The sequence below is a fragment of the Pezoporus wallicus genome, unplaced genomic scaffold (genome assembly GCF_028554395.1).
Source record: "Pezoporus wallicus isolate ANWC-B61680 ecotype Strahan unplaced genomic scaffold, APGP_CSIRO_Pwel_v1 contig_2456, whole genome shotgun sequence".
Taxonomy (NCBI): Eukaryota; Metazoa; Chordata; class Aves; order Psittaciformes; family Psittacidae; genus Pezoporus; species Pezoporus wallicus.
The window spans coordinates 413729-441028 of record NW_026637053.1 but is presented as its reverse complement, the minus strand read 5'-3'; the positions used below and the strand labels follow the sequence as shown (position 1 = coordinate 441028).

Below are 27300 nucleotides of genomic sequence, written 5' to 3'. Positions count from 1 at the left end.
AAGTGTGCAAAGTAGTCTTGAAAATACAATAGGTAATGCATGCCTCAAAGCTTTTATTTTAAGTTCCATGTCTTTATGGAGTGGAGCACTGCCACAGGCATTCTTGATCCTCTTTATATAACACCGACAATGCTGTGAAATTGCTTTTCCCTTTCCTATCAAGTACAACTGCAACTGGGTAGAAGATCGATGCTCAGTAAGTACACATACATGCTTATGTTGGAATTCAGCTTTCTGGTTGTTCTGAGTGTCCTTTAAAGAAGGCTGAAGAATGAATGTATGACTAAAACTCTGATGGATCCAAGCAGGAAGTCTGAATATATGTGTGAAGATAGCCCACATGCCTCTTTAAATAAGCATCTGATTCAAGGAAATAGATACTTGGGGAACAAGTCTCTGTTACACATTAAAGAATATATTAGTCAATGAAAGAAGTCTGATGTGATAGTCCGATATTACCTTTAGCAGATCAGGCATTTAATAAACTAATCTGATTATGTGAAACAGTCATCAGGTCTAGAACCCATTGAGGTTTATAATACCAGCTGAAGCTTGAGATTAAATTTTAACATTTCGTAACGGAAACTATGTGAAAACAGTGCATAAAAATCAGCTTTCTTAAGTTTCTCTTCCTGGTGCATAATTAGTAAAGATATTATTTCTGTTTCTCTTTGCTGTATGGTCTTGAATGGGGTTACAACACTGCCAGAGGAATCATCTTCCTCTCTCGCTGATCAAGCCGTGTGTCATTCCCCTCCATTTCCTTCACCAGGTCCTTTTGACCTATATCATGTTTCTAAGAGTCACTGTTTTTTGTGTCTTTATGGACATGTAGTCAAAATATTTGTATGTCTTTTATTTCCTCCCTTTTCCTTTCCCCTAGTGTGTACTGATTCAGACACTCCTGACAGGCTGCCTCTCTTGGCAGCTTTGTTTTGCTTAAGTCCTTTTTCACTCTATGCTTGTATTCTCCTGTGTTTGTTTTTCAAATATCTCCTCTTGTAACAGCTGAGTTTTCTGTTTCTCCTCAAAGACACTCCTGACAGATGTCAGCCTTTAAAAGAAGTAAAAAGAAACCTGAACACCTTACACACTCTATGTTCAATCAAGAATAGTATTCAGTTTAATTCAACATATTGTTTCCCACAAATAATAATCTATTAAATTCATGAGTTTATTTGAAATTTAGATGCCATTAGTTGAACTTAACTCTCTGTTGTCACCTTAGTCTGGTTCTGAATTTAATTTTTTAATTCAGGCATTTGCATATGTCTTTTGAAACCACAAGTTGCTTCACCCGTGCCCCTTTCACTGCCCACACACACTTTCTGTCTGAATTACAGCTCTGCTGTTTGGAGTACTATTTGTAGTGCTCTCTCCTTCTTTCTCTGAACCATCAATCTAAAAAAAACCCCAAACAGTGCCTGGTTTATTTCAGCTTTGTGCATCATGTATGGAAAGACAAAAAATAAAATATCTACTGATTGACTGTGTCACATTAAGAATAACATTGGCAGTGCTGTTGTTATGACAGCCTAAAGACATAATCAAGACAGATTTTGTTGTTAGAAGCAATATCTTTTATTAGACTAGCTTGTGTCACGGGCAAAATTAGACAAGTTTTGGGGCATGTGAGTCCTTCCTCAGGTCTGAAATAGAAGCAGCAGATTTGAAATCTAAGTGCAAGTTGGGAGCATTATCTTATAATTATGACACTAGTTGTGTCTCAAAGAGAAAGTACCTGATGTTTCTGAAGGAAAGAGGATGCTGGAGGACAGAACAGAGAGAGGAAGAGGAGTTTGAGGGAGAGAGTCATCAGGTTGGTGGTGGGAGATTTTAATTTCTCAAAAGCACTGTCTGTGAGTTGAAGTGTTTTGGTATCTAGCAGATTAGTGAAAGCACTCATTTTTTTTCTTTGGAAAATGTAGACTTCCTTAATTTTTCTTTGGAAAATGTAGGCCTAAGACATTTAAAATGCAGTGATTATTTTCTAGGAATGTTCCCTCCTTGATAGCTGTGTGCTTTGTCCTTTACTGCTCGTATATGTTTGTCCACACACACAGTAGTTGCTTAGTTTCACCTGCATAGTTACCCTGAGAGCACTTGATGCACTTGATGAAATTTATTATGTCCCCAGAAGTACAGGCATATGGTTTGATTGCTCTTTGTTAAGGGGTATTTATTGTGAGAGAAGCTGGTCACATTTTGTACTTGGGAAGGGCCTAAATACATTCAGTTTGTTTTGGCCGCAGGCAGCTTGCTTCTTGTAACGGGTTTAGTGAGGTTGGGGCCTGTGTAATTAGAGGGGTGGTTCTGGAAAGCCCTATTTTAGACCAGGATTGTCTTCTAATAAACCTTTCAATAATTGTGTGTGTAGATTCCAGCACATGAAATTGCAAGTGGGAAGGATGTGTAAGAGCTTGATGATACTCTGCTACCACTACACTATTTCAACACTCTGTGTATCCAGCAGTCTTGCTTTTCTGCTTGTGGCAGTCTGATAAAATGTATTAGATAAATATAAACAGAAAGAATATGCCCTTGCCTTTTAAGAACCGTGTCCTAGACAAGAAAAGATAAATGATGCTAATGTTAGCTTTGTATGGTCTGCGTCACCATGTGTCAAGTATGTTGGTTGCACTATAGTTAAAACAATATTTATGCAACTGATTGAATCACTCTGTGGGGGAGGATTTGCTAATAGTGTTGCATTTAACCTACTCCCTAAATCTTTCTGTTGAGTTAGGAGCCCAACACCGTCATCAGTGTATGATCATTATTAACGTTTGTTAACCTTATCTGCATCTTGACCTTTCACACTTCTGCTACAGTTGGTCATTCTTGGTGACTACTGGCAATGCTGAAATACAATGTCACCATTTAGGTGAACAGCCCACACTGTCCTGTTCACTGTAGGAAATCCAATCTGTGTCTAAATAACCAGACATCTGTATATAGCACATTGGCCGTTTCCAAGAAATCTCCTCTGTTTGGGTAATTATTTATAATCCAGTTCTCTGTGGCTTCTCATAAGGCTGTCCCATGATGTCTTCTCTTTCAGCCAGAAGTTTTCCTCAGATTCTCCCTGAATGTCCGGATGTACCTTCTGTCCTTACATGACCAAGTTCTCCACAAGAGGGAAATCTTTAGTTTCACTGAGTACCCAGTACAGGTGAGTACTTTGCCTTTGTGTTTCTAGTAACTTCATTATTAAACTAATTAATATTAATAATATTATTTAGTATTAACCCTTGGAAGATTTATTGAAGTGGTGCCCTTGTAATTCTTTGGGATCTGGGGATGACTGTGCTTTGTAGGAGAACTTCCCTAAAGATGTTGTATTAGTGGAACACAGAGGAAAGAGCCAAATTTCAGCAGCACTTTTTCCAAGGGTTAGTTGGCTAAGAACTTAGGGTGGTAAAGAGGAATAACATCTAGACAGTTTTGGAAGATAAAGGTGGACTTTGGGAAGATACCATTCCTCCACAATAAAATAAAGTAAAATAAAATCAAATACCAAAAATATAGCATCGGAGTTGCAGCAGTTCTTAATCTAGGGCTCCCTGACCTTGAAGCTGTGTAACTTCTTACCAGCAGTCATCTACATCTTAATCAATTCATACCATGAGCCTCCAGGTGGGACAATATGTTTCCAAAATGTGTTTCCTCCTTTTTTTCCATTTTACAGCAACATGAGAAGCATGGAAAAGCCTGAAGTATTTAATAATGATATTGTTGTGTGCTGGTGTTCTCAGCATTTAGGGAATACTCATTTAGGAATAAAAGCTCTTGTGACCTGTGCTTTATTGTCTGATTTCAAAACATTGAGCAGAAATATTTTGGTCCTCTTTCACAACAAAACTTCCCACAGTATTTCCTATATTTTTCCATCTGGCTCTACCAGATACCAATACATGTATCAGACATACATTGCTAAAAGCCATTTGTAAAGCTAGTGATGTATCTTTAATACAGAATATAACATGAGACTAATACTTAGTGTTCTTTGAAAGACAAAGTCTCTAGAAAAAAGCAGTCCCCATGGTTATAGCTACAGAGGCTGTCCCAGGGTGACACCCTCAAGGGTCCTCTCCTTCCCCTTGGACAGGCTCAGGGCCTGGGTTTATGCTGTGGGGGGTTGCTCAGATATCAGGCAGATCCCAGCCCCACCAGATATCCCAGATGATGTGGAAGTTGCTGCATTACATAGTTATGTCCTATGCAGGGCACCTGAACACACCTGCCAGGCATGCTCAGGAGGATGCAGGCAAATTTCTTTGTGCAGGACATGCACTGTGTGGTTTGTCCCTCTCAGTCACCACCTTGGCCAAAAGCTTTGAGGTAGCCCTTCCCAGGGCAACACAGGGCTGTTCCTGCTGAGGGTTTGGCTGAGAGTGGAGGAATAGCTTTCCTTGGGAGCTGTGGCATGTGGTAGAACCGCAGAGCACTGCTGCACTGGTGAGGCTTTATCTTGCCATGATATAATGAAATGGGTGGTACAATTACATTGGCCGTGAACTCGGCCTCTTTGACATCCCTGCGTTGATGTATGAAGCTATACTGATGTTTTTTAGCTGGGGTTTCTGGGTAGAAAATACTCAGTAGGGAGAATAAAACAGAATATAGGCATTTTTAATGCTACCATACAGCTTTTAGAATTTAATGTTGTCACTTAGGACTGTGGAAATATTACATAAAGAAATACAAATATTTGACTGAAGAAACACTTAATCTTTTTCTTTTGCAAATAATTTTTCTAATGCATCATTTAGCTTAGTGACAAAGTACATATTCTGTTCAATTAAGTTTTTTTTCCATCTCCTCCCTGACTCATATTTCTCTTTGGGCTCCAAAGTTATGATTCAGAATATGTCTGGGTGATTATATCCTACCTGCTATATATATAAAAATTTTTAATTCCAAATAACCCATAGGGTTATAAAGTATCCAGATTTGTAACCTAGAAAAAAGCCTGTTTTCCATGTTTAGAAAACAATAGAAAACATGTAATTTTTTTATTATCTGAGAATACTACACAGTTCTTCTCTGTTAAAGCAACAGCTAAAAATCTATTTACTGTAAAAGTGCAATTTACACTAGCCCTTTCCCTTTATTAAAAGGGAGAATTTATACCAATTCTGTATTAGAAAACGGAGTGTTAGCAGTATTTAAAGAGATGTCATGTGTTATAGCTGTATAGTAATTAAAAAAAGAAGAGAAAATTTCTTTACTATTTTGTTTATTGTGTATGTAACTTATATTCAAAGATAGGTCAAACTGCAAAAAGTCCTTGGTAACAAGATAACAGGATAAGATTTTCACTACAGAAACAAATCTACCAAATATTCTTAGACCCAGTTTAAACTTTGTTCATAAAAGAATGGGAAGGAGGTAGATGGCATAAACTTGAATGTGCCATTTCTGTTTAAGTAGGCACTTTCAGATTATTTAACAGAGGTTTATCTATTGCAGTCAGCATGGATCTTAGCATTCGTCTTCAGTATACGTGGCTCAGATAAAGCTCTTTAAAGGCAGAAATCCTGAAGTGCACTGCAGAAACACAATACTGTGAACCAATTACCTGAAGAACACAAGGGTGTTCAGACCTTTAAAGACATAGTAAGCCAAAGAAAACTTATTTGATCAGTATGTGTTAGGGGAAGATGATGATGCAGTACTTGACTTCTATTCGTGTACAGTCCTGTGCACCTCTATGTGCAAGTACTCCACTCTCTCTTTTTAATCAAGCAAGTCTGTATTGCCTGCCCACAACAGTATTACTGCTGGTACCTCAGTCATGTGGTTTTGGAGCACTTTTATCAGTTGTGTGTATACAGCTTAAAATCTGTTGCAGCACAAAGTCATTAGAGTACTTACCCACTCACCCTGTTTGTGCTCACAAACTGCTCAGAATAATGTCAGTGACTGAATAAATAAAACTAATCCCTTTTCCTCTGCCATCTTATTTTTCTAATACTAGGAAGTGAGCATCTGTGTGTCTCACAGGTGGGAAGTTCTTGCCTTCACATTTACAACCTGGCTAAGAAAGTCAAACAGATCATGTCTCTTGTGAAGGACAAACCAGGAGTGGTGAGGTAGCTGGAAAGAGCTATTTTCTGCTGTTGAGTCCCCGAGCTTTAACCCTGGCATCAGACGAATGCAGGCAGAAGTCTGACCTGAAAATAGCAGGTTTTCAGTTAAGATCACTAATGAGGATTTTAATTAGTTGAGTAAGCCAGTGTCAGTGCGATCAGTAAACCAAGCTCCATGACCTAGCAGCCTACTTCTTTCTGAAGGAAACTGTATTGTGGATGTGTGAATATCGGGCCTTTCTTAGCCATTTTTTACCATTTATTGGCACAAGTATGGCTTCATTCATTTGTATTTTGATTAATTTCAAATAACATTGCTCTTCTTGCAGTGTAGATAACATGTAAATAACACAGCTTTTCTCATCTGGGTCAGCTACCTATTTCCCACAAGGGCTGGTGTGGCCGCGTGGCTCACTTGTGGGGGACCTGCTAGCCCAGCATCTCCTTCACCCCAGGCAGCTGGGCTTTCCCTGCCCAGTTCTCTGGAAGCTGCCATTGCTTGCCTTTCATCTGGTTCCAGCAGTGGTGCTCCTGGGTTACAAAGGAAACTTTCCACTCAGTGGTGGTGGTTGTGGGAAAGCCCCTTCCCCAGTATCACTGAAGGTTTTCTGGGATGTTCCTGGGAAGTGACTGCCCCTTAGATAACAACTAAAATAAACTTTTCAGCAGACCTTGCGTCCTACTCAGATTTTTACTGTTTTAACGTGACATGTTATGAAAGGGTTGGCAATGGCTATAGCATTACAGCTTTAAATTAATCTAGATGATCTAGACAAATTCTGTGATGCAACAGGGTCTCTATCCTTTAAAACTAGCAAATCACCAGTGGAAACAGTTTGCTCCGTTGGGATGATTTGTTATTTCTGTGGTGTGAAGTCATGGTCACAGCAACAGTCAGCTAGAGCTGAAAGTTTATGGATATGAAGTAAAATAGGGAGCTTCTGAACTTGCAAATAGCTTAGGATGACTGTATGCATTATAAACAATAGCCTTGCAACAATCACCAGCAATCACAAGTGCAATACGTTGTGCAAGCACTGAGCAGGAGAATTCCACATACCACAGAGCTTATAAAAAAGACTGGGTGAAAGGGAGAAGGGAGGCTGAAGTATGGCAAGAGAGAGAATAGTGTGACATTATTAAAAGAAATTAATTTTTTAAATTAAAAAAAGAAACATAATTAAAAGAAAAGGGAAAACAGGTAAAGAAGTTTTCTTGCAATCTCCCTAGGATGGGAGGGAAAAGGAAGTGTAGAAGGGAGAAAATAGTACTGCTTTGCTGGACTCTGCTGGATGAGTTGCAGAATGTCCCTGCTATAACTGCACTGAGAAAGCTATACTAGCCTGGGAATACACTACATAAAATAGCCATAGAGCAGAGCTAGTCCTGGTACCAAGAACTGTTTCACCAGTTGGATTAACTGCCTTTCTCAATAGCAGTATGCAGGAAAAGCCCCATCTGAATAAAGCCTGCACCAAACTAAGTAATAGAATCCTGCTGCTGGAAACAATATGTTGGTGAGGGCTGTGTTTTTCTGAATACAGAAAGAAATATAAACCACAGAAATATTCTCAGGAATGAGAATGCAGAGCAAGATGTCAGGTCTGATAAAGAAAAAAGTTCAGAAATAAATCAGAGCAAGAGATCTACTGACTATTGACTTAGGTCAATAAAGGACTACAGGCACAGACTACTAACTCAATAACCTGTTAAAACCTTTAAGCTGGTTTCTACATGCTATTGGGAACAAAATGTTATATTCAGAAGAGATGCTGCAAGCAAAGACAAAAATAAAAACTATTGTAAATTACTTCCTCATGTCTTGGTTATATAGACCATTAAGTGGCAATAGAGCAGTGTCAATTTGTATTAACTTCTGCCATTAACAGCAGATGAAAATGTGGTTCTAATTTTACCCATCATTTATGATGTGCTGGTAATTAAGAAATACCATAGCTTAAAATAATTTTCTAATTCAGTAACTTTTTTTCTACCCTTTTATCTGAGTTCAGAGTGAATGAAAGAATTTAAATGGTCACCAATTAAAACTTTAACCAAGTTCTGTGAAGAGTATTAGATTTATTTTTCAAGTCTGAAACTTTTTACAGAAGCATGATCTTTCTGAAAAGGAAGTAGCAGTTTTTCATGGTGTTTGTCAAACAGCCTTGGAGGGCCGAGGAGCCCACATATATATCCAGGGTTTATGCACTTTCCTAAGCACAACCCACAAGCTTTTGGAGCCTATTTTGACTGTTCTAGAGCCTTCTTTCACTTTTCTGCTCACCCTTTCCTTCCTACAGCAAACTCAGATCAATTAGTTTTAAATTTTACCTGTGTTGCAGGGCATTCCTGCAAAATCATTACCTCAGGTCTCAAATGGCTCTCTTCATTAAATGAGATGCTGCAAGGAAGTTAAGTTAGTGCAAAGAAGCCTGTGCCACCTTTTCAGTGAAGAGGACTAGAATTACTAATGCATTGTGAGGCAGAACTGCCTCTTGAAAATACCTTCGGTCAATTTTTCAGCTAGAATAAATAATTTTGACCCCACAAACATTGTTTTTATTTTTAGTTAATTTCTAATATGCTCAGAAGTATTAGTTTTATTTCAGACTGTGGTATAATTCTCACCACACTTACCCAGATAATACTCGGCAGATTCTCTTTGTAAAAGTTAAAGACATTATATGAAAGCAATAGGCATTTGGAAGACAAACACGGTTCCTTTTAGGACAGTGTACCCTGTTTATTCCTAAAATTGAACTGTTAGCTTCCTTGCATGTGAAGCTATAATGACAACTAAAAAAGGAAGTAGCAGGTACCGATTATAATAATCAGTCTGCATGCATACCAAACCTGCAATTATAATTTGCAGGTTAAGTGATCACAACACAGAAAATCTGGAAACATTATAAAGAATTTGTTCAAACTTAATTAGGACAAGTCATTAAAGCAAGTTCTGAGGGGGAGGAGGGGAAAAAGGAGGAAATGAAAAGAAATTGCAGTCCTTCATACTGTTGTGTAAGGTAAAATCACTCTCAAGTGCATCTAATTATGGCAGTGAAATGGTAAAGAAAGGAAGAGTAGGGGAAAAAACAAGGGGTAAAATTGAAAAGAAGACGTAAACCATTGATATAGGAAGGGAAAAGGGAAAAAAACAGGTGTATGGCTTTCTTAAATCTTTGTGTTTTCTGCTAGCTGCTGCAGAAAGGTTGATGTTGTCCTTGGACAACCATTTCTGGTTTCTTCCCTGGTTCCACATCAGCTGTCTGCACTCCTGTAACAACATTTGGAAGGACTTTAATAAGGTGAATGAAGGGCAATGCTGAGAAGGTACAGCCAGAACTGGCACATCGGCCAGACCTGGAACTGCAGCATAACCACAGCTGCATGCTGATTGCCCTCATTTCTGGCTTTCACAGTAAATGTAATTGTTAAAATCTGTTAATTGTATTCCTCACTTTAAACTGTTCCATGGTTTCGGTTAAACCATAACTTGACTCTTTTGATTCTGTAGTACTCTGTCCTTTTAAAACCAAAAAGTAACTAATAAAAGAATAAACCTCCTCAAACAAATGCCTTTTCCATGCACCATTATTGCAGAGGAAGGTTAAAAATGCAACTAAAGTATAAACAGAGAATCTAAAAGGCCTGACAGAAAAGAATTCAACACTGCTCTGCTCTTTCAGATCTTGTGGGTTTTGTTTGTTCTATTAACTTGAGACCCTGATTTCTGCATTTTGAACCATGAACTAAGAGAGTGCTGTTAACAAAGTACTGCTGTCCTTCCTTGTTCCCCTCGCAGTGTGCTGCCCAGCCCTGCCGACTGTCTTAGAGCTGAACAGCCCAATCACATAGTTCACCTAAGGACTGTCAGCCTCCAGTCTATCAAATGCAGGAGTTAATTAGAATTATTTCTATTCTGGTAAGCGTCAGAGTGTGGGTATTCCTGTTCTGGCTCTAGGATGCTGAGTGTCTGATTTGTGCAGAAGGCTGCTTGTGCCCACCTTCATATCCTCAGCACAGGTGCTGCCTGGTCTACCCAGCTATTCCCCCTCTGTTCACGCCATTGTCATTTATTCTTGAATGGTTGTAGCACTGCAGGGCTGCTCTGGTGCCTGTAATTAGCCAGAGCACAGCATTTCCTCTATGGTGCACTAAAGGGGAAAAAAGTATATCCTGACCCTACTTCACACAGAGAAATCATTTCCAGCTAATTATTTCCTAGTGACCATGTCTGTGTCACAGTTCACTCCTCTGACATGTCTGACATGTCAGAGAGCACCAGCACTTCAGATGTTGTGGTAGGACTGTGCCACTGGGGAGAGTGACAGACCAGTGACAATCACTCAGCCTGTAACAAAAGCCCAAACCCTGAGAGAGGTGCTCGGCTGTTTACTCTCCTTTTATTACAGTCAATCAGAAAGTAAGTTAATAAACACAGAAAGACTTCAGAAAAAGCCCATTTTGTTTGTAAAATAAAAAGAGAAAGATGGATAATTCCACAGATAATAGTTACATATGTCCACTGACTAATACTTTTCATCCACTGTGAATTGGTCTGAGCAAATCTTGCCGTATTGATACATGAGGATCAGTTAACACGTTCACCCCTAACCTAAAATAGTGTTGCTCTGAGAGTATACATAACTGAAGAAGGCTGGAATAGTTGCAGTTAAAACCAGCATGATTTTTAGCAGTTTTCATGCTGTTTATTTGCAGGTTGCATTCAATACTATAGTACTATACTTCTTGTAATTACTCAATAAACCAGATACTTCATATAGGCAGCTCATGAAATGCCTTATAGCAAAAAGAAATAGTTTCCTAATCCTTTTCTCTGCCACACACTCCTAATCATTTTAAACCTGTTTCAGCAGTCATTTACTCCATGACTAGTCCCCAGTCAGCAGCTAGATTACTTGTGAAGCTCTTTGTGAAAGTTAATGTTTTCTGCATTCAAAGGCAAAATGTTGCCTTGTTTGTCTTGATAAATTGTAGGACAAGTCAGTCTTAACAGAGGAGAGGGAGTAAAATCATGGCCACATTTCTCCTTGTGCTTCCCTGAACCTCTTCTGGGTAATTCAGTCTTACCTGATTTCTAGTGCCCTGTCTTTTGGAGAAATAAACCTATGCCTTGAGTGTGCAAGGCACTCAGTTAATTTTCTTGTTTCAGCATTTTATTGTGAAAGAAAATAAGTGCTGTTTGCTGAACAGAATAAAAATCTTTATTCTTTTTAATCTAGAGAGGTTTTATTTCCTCATTCTTTGCTGCTCGTGGGACCCACCAGAAGAGGAGGTTTACAGCAACATCTAAGGCTGGTCAGACTCAGGTGGTGGTCCAGTGGTCTCTGAAAGTTTGTTGTACAGCCAAATTCTTACCTGGAACAAGAATTGGATTATATAGACATCAAAGCTTTTAGAAAGTTTGATCACTTCTTTTGCACCATAACACACATGAAGTCTGGTAATCTGCACTATTCCAGAAAAGCAGAAACACCTTAGTGACTCGTAGGTCTCAATTCAATATTTAGCGTATCTTCAATTTGATCTATTAATTACAATGGATGCTAGGGATAAGTCCTGCTCACTAGCATCTGTTGCTAAATAGGAGCCAATATAATATCTGAAGCCAGGGCTGATGTGCTTGTAGCTAAGATCATGCAGAAGGTGAGGAGGTACAGTTTGGGTCAACCGGAATACTTCAGCATCAGTTACCTCTTCCTCAGATGGCAGCAGGTCCCAAAAGTACTGGCTAAATGTGTGTCCCACAGAAGGAGGAAGAGGCAAAGCTCATGCAGTGCAAGGTGTAAGGTGATGCTATCATGACCCAAGTGCCACCACGCTGTTAGCCAAGCCTGGCAAGCTTGGCAAACAGGGCTGTTTCTGTGCTCAGCTGACAAACGAGGGCATGAATGGTAAGCAGGAACATTGTCAAGTCTCCTACTACTTAACATGTTTTGGGGAATGAACAGATGAGATATATGGGCCAATATAGTCTCTTTACTGTCTGGATTTGTGGCAAGAACTGCAACAAATTCACATGCTCTGAGGGAAAAAATAAGTAAAATGAAGAAAGGAATATGAAACCTACATGCTTTTCTTCACTTGCTACCTTTTGCTGGCATCTGCTTATAGAGATCTTGTCTACTCTGTGCATATTACTCACTTGCAGGAGATAATTCAGAGTACCTTAATGTGTCAAGAGAATTACTGGCAGCAGATGGATATCATAACCTGAGATGAAAGGCAACGATGGCCTGGTATTACACGAAGTGGGCAGAGCTAAGGGATTACACTAAAAGGCAGTTAAAGCAGAAGTGAATTCAACAGTGTGACATGAAGAAATAACAGAGAGAGAGAGAACAAAGGCCATAGCTGCCCATGTACTTACATCATACTGGCAGGAGGTCAACAGGCAACTGATTTGACCTAAGCACTGTATTTTCCAAAGGGTGTCTTTATAAGTAGCTCTTCACTACCAAATATCAGAGGGAAGTGTAGATTTCATAAGTTTTATCTGAGAAAAAAAATAAGAAAAATGGGAAATATGAGGGTGGGGAACTCCTTTTTTTTTCATTTCCATAAAATAGCTAATTTATTATCTATTAGATATTATTAGCTTATTATTCATGCTTAATGTGGAAGTTCTGAAAAGGATGTTCATAACCCTTTTGACTTAGGTACTCATATGTGCTGTTACATACTGGAAACAGCCAGGATAATAAACTCTTGTTTTCTGCTACAGATATGAGGGTAATCCTGTAAAGAAAGAGGAATGTTTGAACTGTGACTTCATCTTCATTTGAATTTGCAGCAGGCTGTTTTAAAGCATTATTCAGAACATGCAGCTGCCACTCTTTGCTGGACCTAAGCCTGTCCTTCTTAGGACTTTTGGTATGGGCAAGAACACACATACTGGTCTGATTCTGTTCTGAGCAGGTCACAAAACTGCTGTCTGCCTTTCCTTCCTGAGAGCATCAAGCAAAGGCATTCTCCCTTTCGTGGTGTCAAATGTAATTCCACTGAAAACTGAATTCTGTTTCAATGACTGCGCACTCGCTGAAACAGACAGGACATTTTTCCTAAGATAGCAAGTGAAAGGTACTTTAATTTGCAGGTGTCCTTATGTGAGGGCGTGGTACGGGAAAAAGCAATGGCTAATCAGAAATAAGGTAATGTCACCGTAATGAGTGTATTTTCACCTGGGCACTATGTCGTTGCCACCAGCTTCTGAAGTTCTTTTGTGGTATTGTAGAAGCACATCTAAAGGGGTCAGATGTTGTGTTCAGCAGCTTGTCCTTGAAATTCTGGTCATTACCATTAAATTTGTCTTTCTTCTATTTCACTGCCTCTTTGCATTTCCTCTCTAAAGAGGAAGGCTTTATTACAGTTTTAAAGCAGTTGCATGTTCCTTTCTTTTTTTTTCTGGTTTCTGCATGTAGGTTCTTACACAGCCCCAAGGAAGTTTATTTCCAGTTTAAACTCTCTTTGTTCTCCCTCCACCAGGTGTGGCTCACAGTTGGTTTGGCTCTGTAAAATGGACATTTCTGAGCACTATGTAAATATATTGCTGAATTAATCTTTGTTCTATTTGTATGCTGAAATGTATTCAGTTCCATCACTTGCCAGGCAGCACATTTTAGGTGATCAGCTCTTTAAACACCTACTAATTTTTACTGTGTTTTTTATTGCATCAACTGGTTAATTCTCATTTATTCTTTCTGTTAGAAGAGGCTTGACTTATGAACATTTGCTTTAATGTTGACTCCTTCTGTTTTAAAACCATGGTGATGTAAACCAGATTCCTCTCCCTTCCTTTGCCTCTAATATGGACCTTTCTAGGTAGCTAACAACCAGACATTTCAGTAGCCTACTCTTCTTTCATGTTTTTCAGTGACATCAATTACATTAAATGTGTGTTCCCAAAGAAGTATTTCTAATTCCTTGTGCTTATAACCCAGGCTCCTGATGTACAAAGAAGTTCTTCTCCCTTTACTGTGCAGCATCTTCTTTAGGCTTGCATTTTATTTTCCTCAATTGCCCTTGGCAATAAATAAATAAATAAATGACTTTAGAGCTTTTGAGCCGTTGTAAACTTGTAGCACTTCACATAGTTGCTTTGCTACCAGTCCTCATGAGTCAAAAATAAATCCTGCAGAAAAAGAAAAAAAAAAAGATTTACAAAATGTGGTAGCTTATCAGCTGAAAGAACACAGACTTGATAGATCTAGTACTACAGATTCAAAGACTGTGCAATAATACTTCTAAAGTTCCTCTTAAACAATGAAAGTAAATTTCAAGAGGAAGTATTTAGGAAGTATATTCAGTTTCAAGTCACAAGTGTGGCAAAGGCACTTTGTCCTGTAGCAGAGCTGTGACCTGGCACAGTGTCAGGTGCTACATCTCTCAGAGCTGTTTCAACACTTCAGTATCCTCCTCCTACCAAATGTGTGAAGGTGCTTCTTTACCTCTATAGCCAGGGAGCACAAACAGCCCTTACGGTTCTTCTGGCTCATACAAAGCCCAGACAGATTCAAATTTTCTGTGGCTGCTAGTCTTTCCTCTTTCAGTCCCAGCTCCTGTTTACTGACACAGAAATGGAAATCTTGATACCAGTTATTCATTTTTTATTCAAAAAACTGTGATTCTTCATAAAAATCAAGACTCCTGTATTTTCTTGATTCCTAAAAAAGAGCTAGTGCGAAGCCCAAGTACTATATTGCCCCAGCTCTTGGTCCTGAAAGACCCTCCCCCAGCTCTGCATGTGGGCTGTTCTCCATGGTCTCTTGTCCTTGCCTCCTGCCAGGCTCCCATTACACATTGCAGTGCAGCCTGCACCTCCACTTTCTCAGTCTTCCAAAGGCTTCCAGTGTTATCCATACCCCACTCCCTTCCACCATGGAGATGCCAGCTGGCAAACTAGGTGTCCTCTAACAGCCTCCTCTAACGTTTTGTTATGTAATGTCGAGATACTTAGCATGGATGCCAAAAACGCCTCTGAAAAAGTAAAACTGTTTATTGTTTGACTGCATGACTGAGCATCCATAAATAATGTGAAAAAAATGTGTTTAGCCAAACAGAAAGTGTTTGGGTAAAGAATTGCTCGTAACTGCAGTGAGAAAGAGTCCCACCTGGAATAACTAGAAACTTTTCCTTCCACAAATGCTTATTTTGTTGTGTTATAGAGAATAAATATAAGAGTTAGTTATATTCTCATTCCTCTCCTGGCAAACCAACTTGCGAAGGTAAGGCAGGGCTAATTGCATTCACAGTACTATTTTTATGTTTTAAAACCACACAACTACAGCATTTGTAGGATCAAATGTTAATTTATTTAAACACTTCAGCAGCTATGACTTGCTTTAGATATTTGACAACTTACAGGTATTATTTGTAAGGAGTGAAAAAATCAACAAACACATTAACATTTCTCATTCCATAGAGAATTTCAATAAAGTTATTTATATTTATAGCCTTGCATCTGACCACTACTTTCCTCCTGTCCAAAAAGAAAGAAAATGAATGAGTTGTGCATCATGCCCAGAGAGTTAACAGATTCATGCAAAAACAGATTTTAGCAAAAAAAAAAAAAAAAAACAGAGAAAGAAAGAAGTTGCTTAGCTCACAATTCTCTATGGAAATGGTCTTTATCTGTAGCTCTTATTATACTAATCACTTAGGAACTTTGGTCCTGCAAGGAAGAACTTCAGAGGATGATACTGTGCTGTCTTGGTGTGACACACAGCTCAGCACCAAGCATGATTTTGAATTCTGTGGAGGCAAAGACTGTCATGTTTATTTTGGTACTGACTTGCAGGGTTTGTACTCTTTGTGCCCTGATACAGTCTGGGACTGTGGCTCTGTTGTTAACTAGAGGTTTGTGAGAGATGGGGCAAAAAGGCAGTATTTCTGTACAGTCATAGAGCAGGATCAAAATGGTGCTTTACTGTAAAAGGCATGTGGTATGTGGGTGGAGTACATGCAGATGTTCTTATCTGGGCAAATTAAACTACACCCTAGGTTTCTTTCCTCTTTTTGTTTTGTGATTATGATACTGAAGTGATTTTAGACCTCGAAAGTGGTGGCTTTCAAAAAGCAAAGCATGCTTCTCTGATATCTTCGTGTTTAGCTTAATTTAGTGCATTTTTATTGTTCATATTTTGGGTCAAAAGAAAACCCCACTGAAAGGAAACTGCTACAGCAGATGACATTGAAATGCCCTGTCAGCAGCCACTGTGTTGGAGATGCATGAAATTACAATCCTGGAAATGACTTTGCAAAATAGGGAAGAAATGAAGGGAGGTTTAAGTAGCAACGATTACTTATTCCATTGCTCCTTTTCTGGGCAGACATCAGTAAAAGACAATAATGCTAGAAGCTACAGGGACTTGTACAAGATTAAATTACATTAATTGGTGTTAATTGAATAGGAATGTTGAAATTCAAATTAGAAACAATGTATGCTATACTCAAATATAATTACAGAAAGGAAGTACACCTTACCAACAAGGATAACAAACACTACTACATATCAGCAAACCATATTAGAGCTGGAGCAGCTGTTTTTTAATGGTCTAGGTTGCAGGGCTGATGGCTTTTTTAAATGACAGTTATTGTCTCTTCCATTTCAGGGCACTAAAAATTAGGACTCACTGCACATTCTTGTGTGCCACACTGAAAAACTCAGTGTTCAAGAGTTCGATCCTAGTTTTTAACTGCCTTTTTCTTCCACGGCACCCACTGGTGGGTGCACTTGTCCAGTGCACGTGCCTGTGCTGGGTGTTGGGCAACAGGCACTTAGGTGACAAAAAGACCGGGCAGCCAGTGCTGGAGGCTCTTTGCATGCTCAGTAGGAGACCTGCAGGTTACTTTGCCAGCAGGAGCTGGTGAGGCCTGAAAGGGTTGGGCAGGGGCTCAAGGGATTTTGTAAACATCAATAGTTTTTAATTTTACTTTGTGAATTCCATCAATAAGTTTCACTCTGGAAAAAATCAGTACATTCATGGGGTCATACCTTTGATACTTCTAGGCAAGCAGTGGACACTATGAAAAGGTGATTTCCCTGAATATACACTAGCTGGAACATGATTCAGTCACTTACAGTTTTCCATGACATGTTGTTCTCCTGGAAAGCAAAAGTGCTTCAGTTACTGTGGTATAATTTGTTTGTTCAAAATGCCACTTCTGCAAAAGGGTAATGAATGTGGGAGATCATCAAACAAGGATTTCTCACAGAATTTCAATGACCAAAAACTTTGGTTTTATCCTTTTGGTAAACTCTGTATACAAGGAATTATACATTAGAATAGTTTAACACTAATAATGAGTTGACTTAAAGCATGTCTACCGGTTTGAATTATGAAATTTTTCCATTTTCCAGTATTTAATGATATCTTTAGAAGTACACTGTGGCTTCTACTTCCGAACTCAGGTTTTGAATCTTGCAAACATATAGTCTGTGTTTTGTTAAATTTATCTATTTATTTGTTAGGATCATGACAAGACCTAATACTTTTTCTTATGATTTTGCAATTAATGTACTATCTAGCACTTATCTGCTGATAAATGTTTGTTCATACAGTGCTGTATAGTTTCAAAGTATTACATGATAAGTGACTATTAACAGTTTTTTTTTAAACATCCTGTAAAACACAGTGGTTTATAAAACAAGCACAAATTAATGGGCATCAAACTGATGCATAGTACAGTGGTTAGTGATTTAGTATAACTGAACACATGGGGAGACCTTCAGAAGATAAAAATTACTCCAGATAGGAAATGTCAAGGCACAACTCTCAATGTCAAGGCAGGTCTATTTATTCTTAGCTGTTGTAGGTTCCATGTCTATGTCCGACAGAGCACAGTAGCAGAGCATCTGAACATACTTTGTTGTTGTAGCTGTAATAGGAAAAATGTGTGAGACAAAGTTATAATGTATCTTAGACAAATACATGGATTTTGAGGATTTGAAAGCACTACACAGATATTAGGAAAATCTTGAAATACCGTAATCAATTGGATAAGGCGCGTTATAAATAGCTAAAGGCAAAAGAAACTCAATAATTAAACAGAAAGTTGTGTTTAATCAGACTTTCATCAACATCTCCATTGAACTGTTGGATTAATAGCTGAGTTTGAACTGCATAAAAATCTTAAAGTTTTGTTTCTCAAGATTGCCTGAATTTGAGGAGTGGAAACTACCCTTCAGGCCAACAATTAATTATTTCATAATTTACAAAAATACACGTACTCCACTGATGCAAATATTCCATTCCTTGGACAGGAAGTGAAGTGGTGGTGTTCTGGTATTTCTGCCTTCCGGGGTATCAACCTGCATGCATTTAGTACTCACAATCCTACCTGGCTTTTATCGAGCCAACATGTTGAAATGGCTCAACACCACAAATATTAGATGACCATATGACATCCACATATTGGATGGTTTTGAACAGGTATGGATGCTTTTGTTCTCAGGACCATGTGATGAAGCAAACAATCTCAGACATGCCATATGCAAAAGTCTAGCAAATCTTCATAAAGAAAAAGGATTCTAGGAAAAAACTATTCTTTCTTACTTTTGAGCAAGCATTCAAAGTCTCAGCACAGTGAGTAGGACAAGAAGATGTTATCCACTGAGTGGACAAGGACTTGGCTGGATGGTTGCATCAGAGTTGTGGTTAAAGGCTCAATGTTCAACTGGAGATGGGTAATAAGTGGTGTCCCTCAGGGGTCAGTGTTGGGACTAATCCTGTTCAATATCTTAGTGACTTAAACAGTGGGATTGAGTGCGCCCTCAGCAAATTTGCTGATGACACTAAGCAGTGTGGTGCAGTGAACACACTGGAGGGTGGGGATGCCATCCAGAGGGACGTGGAGAGGTTTGAGAAGTGGGCCTGTGCAAACCCCATGAAGCTCAACTAAGCGAAGTGCAAGGTCCTGCACCCGGGTTGGGGCAATACCAAGCACAAATACAGCCCAGCAGAAGACTGGATTGAGGGCAGCCTTGAGGTGAAGGACTTGAAGGTGTTCACTGATGAGAAACTGAACCTGACCCATTAAGTATACTTGCAGCCCAGAAAGCCAACCATGTCCTGGTTGCATCAAAAGGAGCGTGACCAGCAGGTCAAAGGAGGTGATCCTGCCCCTCCATTCTGCTCCTTGAGAGACCCCGTGGAGTACTGTGTACAGTTCTGGTGTCCTCAACACAAGACGGATGTGGACCTGCTTGAGTGAGTGCAGAAGAGGGTGATGAAGATGATGAGAGAGCTGGAGCACCTCTCCTGTGAAAACAGGCTGCGAGAGCTGAGCTTGTTCAGTCTGGAGAAGAGAAGGCTCCAGGGAAACGTTATAGCAGCTTCCAGTACCTAGAGACGGGCTACAAGAAATCTGCAGAGGGACTTTTTGCAAGGGCATGTAGGAATAAGAAAAGGGGGAGTGGCTTTAAACTGATAAGAGGATGTATTAAATTTAGATGTTATGAAGAAATTGTTCTCGGTGAGGGTGGTGAGCACTGGCACAGGTTGCCCAGAGAAGCTGTGGCTGCCCCATCCCTGGCAGTGTTCAAGGCCAGGTTGGAAGGGGCTTTGAGCAACCTGGTCTAGTGGAGGGTGTCCTTAGACACAGAGGGGTTGGAACTAGATGATCTTTAAGGTCCCTCCCAACCCAAACCATGCTATGATTCTGTGTTGCTTACCAGAGAGCCACTGTAGACATTTAGGTCGTTTTTCAACTGGCAGATAGACTCCTAAATAATATGCAGGAACGCCTGAGAGGGCAATACCAATGCCAATAAGGGAACTGATTGTGTCACTGTAGAGAGGAACTATGACCAGGAAAAGGGAACATAAACAGTATACTATGGGGAAAAAGAGGCTAAGCTGTGGAGACAAAAAAAAATTAAAAAAATCCAACATTCATTAAAAGATGCAGTAAACATGTTAGGTTTTGCAGATTAGACATGAAAATAATAAAAATATAGCTATTGACTGTATTATGTACTGAAATTTTTATTGCCTACAGTCAGTACAATTTGCAAGCTTATGTGTATGGTGCTGAGAGCATCTTATTTGGGACACCCCTGGGTATCTGACCATTTTGTTGCTTTCAGGCCTGCACAAGCTGAATTTCTTTCCAATTAGTGAGAGACTGATCTTTGAAAGCAGTGTTTTAAAACTGAGCAGTAATGGGTAGTTTTCCCTCTAACTTCAATTGTAAATCTTTAATTGTAATTTTTATTGGTTTTTATTTTATCAGTATTGGCATGTTGATGCTACAGATTTACAGCCATTTCTCCTGGGCACTTAACAAATATCATACCACAAGTAAGGAAAGTTGCAATAACCTCTATGGATTTGCTTTGCACTGAACTACTTTTCATTGCCTGTAGTAATGAGCCTTCTCAAGAGTCCAGGAGTTGACATTTGAACACTAGCTGAAACTCTTGAGTGTTTAATGGTATAAATAACTCTTTTTCCTTATACAGGTTAAAAATATAAGTCAATGAAAACCAACTGCTATGCTTCAGAAAAGCAAAAGGTGTATGCGGAGTTGGGACATGGACTAAGCTGGCAAATGCTGATAGGAATTAAACATTCATTGTCTATAATCTGACTGTAATCCTTGCCTTAGTAGAGTCAGTAGTAAAACTGCCAGTAAAGCAAGATTTAACCTCTATCTTAACCATATACTGGGGGAGAGTTGGGAAATGAAATATGAACATGCTTCAGGAAAATTTGGTCTGCTCTGGAAGACTGGAAGCTCGTAGCAGTAGGTGCTTAGGATATTTTATGCCTGTGAACCATGTGGGTTTTTTATAATCAGGATGCTACACTTAAATGGAAAAAAAATGTGTTGGTAATAATGATTCCCAAGGTTTGGAAGTGAGAGTGGCAAGGAAGAAATGTTTAGATTGCATATTAATTTGGATTTCCCATAAGTTTTGCTGCATCACTGCTGCATCGAAATGCAGGTCATGGAGCCAACAGAGTGCAGTGAAATGGAAGCCAGCATGTGATTTTGTGTGCCTGGGGCAAGCTGTGCATTTCCCTCCCTGCTTCCTGAACAATCACTGTATTAGAACTAGAAACAAGTTTTAGGCACACTTTGTTTCTGTGCCAGGTGCTCTTCTACACTCAGTCATAAAATTTGCATTTTACTGTCTATGACCACTACGCAGGGGTAGGGAACAATCAAAATATATTTGATTATTCAAGCTTTTGAACTTTTGCACGAGCAGAAATTTGGGCATTTATGGGCTTTGGATTTTGATAAATTTGTTAAGTCATGTAATTTTGATCAGAGTGTTAACCTCTCTAGAGCCCACATCAATAGCTCTACTGAGTTCCTCTATGAGCAATACAAAAGGGGGTTGTTTCAGGATGGGCTAAGAACCCCAGGCCTTATTTATTTTGACATAAAGATAGTTGTGAGGTTGAATGAAAGGAAAAGGAAATGGCAAATATCATTTCGACCACACAGCAAAAGTACCAGAACAGATGTTCTTCTGGAAACTCAAATGGGGTTTCTCCTTCATTTCTTATCTTCTATGTTGAAAGAATTTTTATGGCTGATAAATTGTCTGTAACTGAACTGGAAATGTTATAGTTGTGGTATTATAGGTCACATAAACATGTGCATTAACTGGCTTTTAGGGCTTGTTTCCTCTCTTGTTTACTTACTTTGATAGGCCGGGTTCGATGTGGCTGAGTGTATCTCAAATATATTAGTCCTGCAATAGACAGACCCACAAAAAGCCAGTAGTTGAAGCAGTAGTAATTAATGAGGAGGAAAACATCTTCCACAAGGAGATAAATCAAAGTCATTAAGCCCTAGAGATAATAAAAACAAAGACTTTTTAATGCGAAAATAAAGAGGTAGTAAAGTTATTAAAGGGCTGTTTCCAACATATTTTTCTGGACATAGGATATCAAGTCCTTGTACTTAAAACTCAGAAATCTGCAAATATTCTGTGTGAAACATGCTGGTATCTCTCCTTAAACACAGCAGTGACACCACCACATTTGGCTGAAGAGGTATCAGGTTTGTTACGTTTCAGCACCAACAGAAAACCCTCCTAAGAAGGCTGGATGAGGAGCCCCAGACTATGAGATTGAAACTTTTACTAAATTATGTGTTGTCAAATAGGACTGGTGTGGTAATGTATTCATTAGCCATATGTAACAGAGGGCAACAAAAGACACCAAATAATATGTATGTTCAAATAAACAGCAGTGAAATGCTTTGAAATGATTCTACCTTCTCTGTTTGCGCACATCATCCCCCTTATTTTAATCTGCTAGATTTATGAACCGTTTATTAAAATAATTTGCAGTAATTCTATACCTTATTATTCCTCAATTTGGTGTAATTTATTGTATAGTGACAGCAGGAAAAATGTCAATATGGCTACAGGTATCTGACAACAGGAATTTAATTTTAAGTACATTGTCACTCCTGTTGTAACAAGAGTTCTAGAAAACCAGCCTATGGCAGGGTCTGAGAGATATTCCTGTCATATTCTTCTCCAGAGGCACTGAAAACTCACATATACAACTCATGTGCTTACTGTTATATATCTAGCCTTTCTCTGTTTTCTAAATAATGCTATTGTACTTCCTCCTCACTAATCTTGTTCAGAGAGCATATGAATGTAAATCAAGCTGTTCAGTTTCCACTGGAAAAACCCTGCCAGATAAAATACCACCACTGCTACCACCCTCAGTGAGCTTTAGATACTGTGGGCATTTGAGGAAGGTGTCTCCAGTGCAGGAGAAGCCCAGGAAGAGAGGTGGTGTTATACTCCCTGTGTCCGAATGTCTGGCTGCCCCAGCCAGGCACAGGTCTGGGCTGTCACTTACATTGAAGAGGAGAGCAGGGACTGGTGTGAAGCACTTTACATGAATCAAGCTCAGACTGTCAGGGAGGTGTCCTTCTCTGGCCCCAACATAAAATAGCCTAAAAAAAAAGAAAGCAAGCTTCACCAGACAATGTTGCTTTCTGACAAAGGCAGCATTCATTCTTTTATTAATCTGTTGTAAATGCTGTTCTCAAGTGGCTTTAGTTCATCAGTTGGTGCTGACCATGAGAAGACGTATCAGATTGTAACAATCCTTCCATCATAAATTAACTACTTGACATGGCAAAAATTAACTGTTATTTTTACACTTTACTGTGTAGTAAAGAATGCAGATTAATAATAAATGATTCCTTTTCAATTAATTAAAATAAATCTTGTATTTCATACCTAGATGCTGCAATTATTGATGAGTTTAAGCCACTATAGCAAGACATGGCCACTGCTATAGGAATTATCCACTTAGCATAACTAAGGGTTTCACCACCAAACGTCTGTAAACAGAAAAAGGAAATAATAGTGAGGCCTCTCATATTAAGCATATGGGCAATACTAAAATACTCTCATGAAAACACACCACACCAAATACTGTGTCATAGTCCATCCTTTCTTATGACACCCAATAATGGCTTAGGAAATTAGAATTTGGAAAACCTGATCAGTATCAAGATAGAAATGGCAGATGTATTAAAAAAGGATTTAAACCCCCCAACATTTCTAAGCCCAGATCAAGTCGATGTAATAGAAGAAAATGTATTTGCTATAACCTATTCTGACAAATAATGGCTGTAGTAATCCATGAGTTATAACTGTACTTTTGTATAAAATATTGGTAAGGTTTTAAAAAGCATTTCATTGCACCTTTTTGTGTTGAAAATATTGCTGTGATCTTGCAGCATGAAACATCACACACTATACATTAGAATGATAGCAAAACCACCCAGACTTTGCATAGCTCTTTCCCTCTCTGGCCTTAGCGAAGCGTCTTCTACAATGAAGTACTGTTAGGAGCAGAATTTGCAGAGTATGCAAGAGGTTTTTTACAAGAGCAGACTTATCTTTACATGCCCCTGCCAATGTACTGGTACTCTTACATGAAAATGAAGTTTAAAACAAAGCAATAATCTTCAGCATAGAAATATTTCAATAGTTTTGACAAGAAGTGTGCTACCTGAGGTTTTTATGCAGTGTCATCCATACAGTAATTTTCTTAATTATTTTATATAACTTACCACAGCCACTGCATCACTTGTGAGGAGAGCTGACATGTCCAACACTATGTAGTATGCTATGTTAGTCAGCAAATAAATAACAGTCACAATAGGCATTGAAATTGCAATAGAAAGAGGTAGATTCCTGCAAAAGGAAAGTGGTAAAATTATTTCTTATTCTTTAAATAAAGATTATTTAAGTAAAATTGTTCCCAAATTCAAATATTTGTGAATGGATACCTCCATAACTTTTTGTACTACATCAGCTTGTAATCATGGGGTTACAAAATAATGTGCAGCCATGTGTGGAACAATTCCATAAGCAACATAGTTGGCTGCTGTGGGTCTGTCACAAGTTTCAGAGAAAGAAAAGTACATTTATACCTTTAAATTGCATATGAAGCAATTTAAGACCGCACTTAAGCAATGAGATTTAAATGCACACTTGAGGGGCAGAGATATTTCCAGTGCTACTTGTGGACTTCTTTTTTACTTAACCTTTCATACTTAGCAAAATTAAACATTTTGCCCATAAACAGTAATGATGAAGATCACATCATAAAAGAGACATAAAACAGACAGAGGCTTACTCTATTGGTGGCAAAACCAGTCCTGGAAAAATAATTGTTCTGTCTGACTGAAAAGAAGTAGGGAATTTCATGGGGCTGGATGGATCCATGATTTTCTCTGCTTTTCAAAGGGAGGAACTACAGTGCACCGAGTTCTGTCCAGGGACAGATGATGAGCGAGTTGAGAGTCTGTGGGTGAGAATTAAGGGGCAGGCTGGCAGGGGGGATACTGTTGTAGGTGTCTGTTACAGACCACCGGATCAGGGTGAGGAAGTTGACGAGGCCTTCTACAGGCAGCTGAGAGCGGCCTCACAGTCACAGGCCGTGGTCGTCGTGGGGGATTTTAACTTCCCTGATGTTTGCTGGAAGGACCACTCGGCAACCCAGCCGCAGTCCAGGAGGTTCCTCCAGTGTATGGATGATAACTTCCTCCTGCAAATGGTGGATGAGCCGACCAGGAGAGGAGCGCTGCTGGATCTCATCCTCACTAACAAGGTGGATCTGGTCGAAGCAGTAAGGGTTGAGGGCTGCCTTGGTTGCAGCGACCACGAGATGGTGGAGTTCAGGATCTTGTGTGGCAGGACTAGTAGAATACCAAGTAGAATTGCAACCCTGGACTTTAGCAGGGCAAACTTTGGCCTTTTCAAGCAATTGCTAGGGGAAATCCCATGGGCAAGGCTGCTTGAAGGTAAAGGGGCCCAAGATAGTTGGTTGACATTCAAGGACTGCTTTTTCCGTGCTCAAGATCGGAGCATCCCGACACGTAGGAAGTCAAGGAAGAGGGCCAAGAGACCTGCGTGGCTAAACAGGGAATTGCTGGGTATGCTCAAGTGGAAGAGGAGAGTTTACAGGTCATGGAAGGAGGGGCTGGCCACTTGGGAGGAATATAAGGCTGCTGCTAGAGGATGTAGGAAGGCAGCTAGGAGGACTAAGGCATCCTTAGAATTAAACCTGGCAAGAAGGGTCAAGGACAGCAAAAAGAGCTTTTTTAAATACATGGCAGACAAAACTAACACCAGAGGCAATGTAGGCCCACTGATGAACGGGATGGGTGCCCTGGTGACAGAAGATAAAGAGATGGCAGAGTTACTGAATGCCTTCTTTGTCTCTGTCTACTCTGCTGCGGGCAGTCCTGAAGAGCCCTGTACCCCTGAGACCTTAGATGAAGTCAGGTCGACGGAGCGGTTTGCCTTAGTCGATGAGGAATGGGTTAGAGACCAGTTGAGCAATCTGGACATCCATAAATCCATGGGTCCAGATGGGATGCACCCGCGGGTGCTGAGGGAACTGGCGGAAGTCATTGCTAGACCACTCTCCATCATCTTTACCAAGTCTTGGGAAACGGGAGAGGTGCCTGAGGACTGGAGGAAAGCAAATGTCACTCCAGTCTTCAAAAAGGGCAAGAAGGAGGACCCGGGTAACTACAGACCGGTCAGCCTCACCTCCATCCCTGGGAAAGTGATGGAACACCTTATCCTTGGTACCATCTTAAGGCATATCAAGGATAAGAAGGTTATGAGGGGCAGTCAACATGGCTTCACCAGGGGGAAATCATGTTTGACCAATCTCTTAGCCTTTTATGAGGAAATAACACGGTGGATGGATGATGGCAGAGCGGTGGATGTGGTCTACCTTGACCTCAGCAAAGCATTTGACACAGTCTCCCACAGCATCCTCGCGGCTAAAATGAGGAAGTGTGGACTGGATGATCAGGTAGTGAGGTGGACTGCGAACTGGCTGAAGGAGAGAAGCCAGAGAGTTGTAGTCTATGGGGCTGAGTCTAGTTGGAGGCCTGTAACTAGTGGAGTGCCTCAAGGGTCAGTACTGGGACCGGTATTATTTAATATATTCATCAATGATTTAGATGAGGGAATTGAGTGTACTATCAGCAAGTTTGCTGATGACACTAAGCTGGGAGGAGTGGCTGATACACCAGAAGGCTGTGCTGCCATCCAGCGAGACCTGGATAGGCTGGAGAGTTGGGCAGGGAGTAACTTGATGAAATATAACAAGGGAAAGTGTAGAGTCCTGCATCTGGGCAGGAACAACCCCAGGTTCCAGTATAGGTTGGGGAATGACCTGTTAGAGAGCAGTGTAGGGGAGAGGGACCTGGGGGTACTAGTGGACAACAGGATGACCATGAGCCAACACTGTGCCCTTGTGGCTAAGAAGGCCAATGGCATCCTGGGGTGTATTAGAAGGGCGGTGGTTAGTAGGTCGAGAGAGGTCCTCCTTCCCCTCTACTCTGAGAGGAGTATTGTGTCCAGTTCTGGGCCCCTCAGTTCAAGAAGGACCTGCTGGAGAGAGTCCAGCGCAGGGCTAGATGATTAAGGGAGTGGAACATCTGCCCTGTTTGGAGAAGAGGAGACTGAGACCCCATAAATATATAAAGGGGGAGTGTCTGGGCAAACAATGATATAATGGGTACAAACTGGAACACAAGAGGTTCCACTTAAACTTGAGAAGAAACTTCTTCTCAGTGAGGGTGACGGAACACTGGAACAGGCTGCCCAGGGAGGTTGTGGAGTCTCCTTCCCTGGAGACATTCAAAACCCGCCTGGACGCATTCCTGTGTA

General features: G+C 40.0%; 1 protein-coding gene and 1 long non-coding RNA gene across 6 annotated transcripts in view; both read right to left on the bottom strand.

Annotated features, from left to right (window-relative positions):
• Positions 1–11320: 11320 nt before the first annotated feature.
• LOC130595875 (uncharacterized) lies at positions 11321–14145 on the bottom strand. 2 transcript variants are annotated; one of them, XR_008971416.1, is made up of 3 exons: positions 13543–14145; positions 12484–12609; positions 11321–11471 (listed from the first exon to the last, which is right to left on the bottom strand). It is a non-coding gene; the product is annotated as an uncharacterized LOC130595875 (long non-coding RNA). The 2 variants fall into 2 exon arrangements; XR_008971415.1 differs by lacking the exon at positions 13543–14145 and adding an exon at positions 12793–13003.
• A 5-nt stretch (positions 14146–14150) lies between these two features.
• LOC130595874 (Y+L amino acid transporter 2-like) overlaps positions 14151–27300 on the bottom strand; it is a 28146-nt gene continuing 14996 nt past the window's right edge. For 3 of the 4 annotated variants that reach the window (XM_057402960.1, XM_057402958.1, XM_057402961.1), the window contains exons 5-10: positions 24177–24300; positions 23335–23438; positions 22949–23045; positions 21770–21919; positions 19786–19969; positions 17888–17990 (exon numbers count right to left, since the gene is read on the bottom strand). In XM_057402960.1, coding sequence (XP_057258943.1) covers positions 17905–17990; positions 19786–19969; positions 21770–21919; positions 22949–23045; positions 23335–23438; positions 24177–24300 — 745 coding nt within the window. In that variant the 3' untranslated portion in view covers positions 17888–17904. Of the gene's footprint in view, positions 14245–17887; positions 17991–19785; positions 19970–21769; positions 21920–22948; positions 23046–23334; positions 23439–24176; positions 24301–27300 lie in introns of those variants that run through there. The other variant, XM_057402962.1, reaches the window with a different exon arrangement.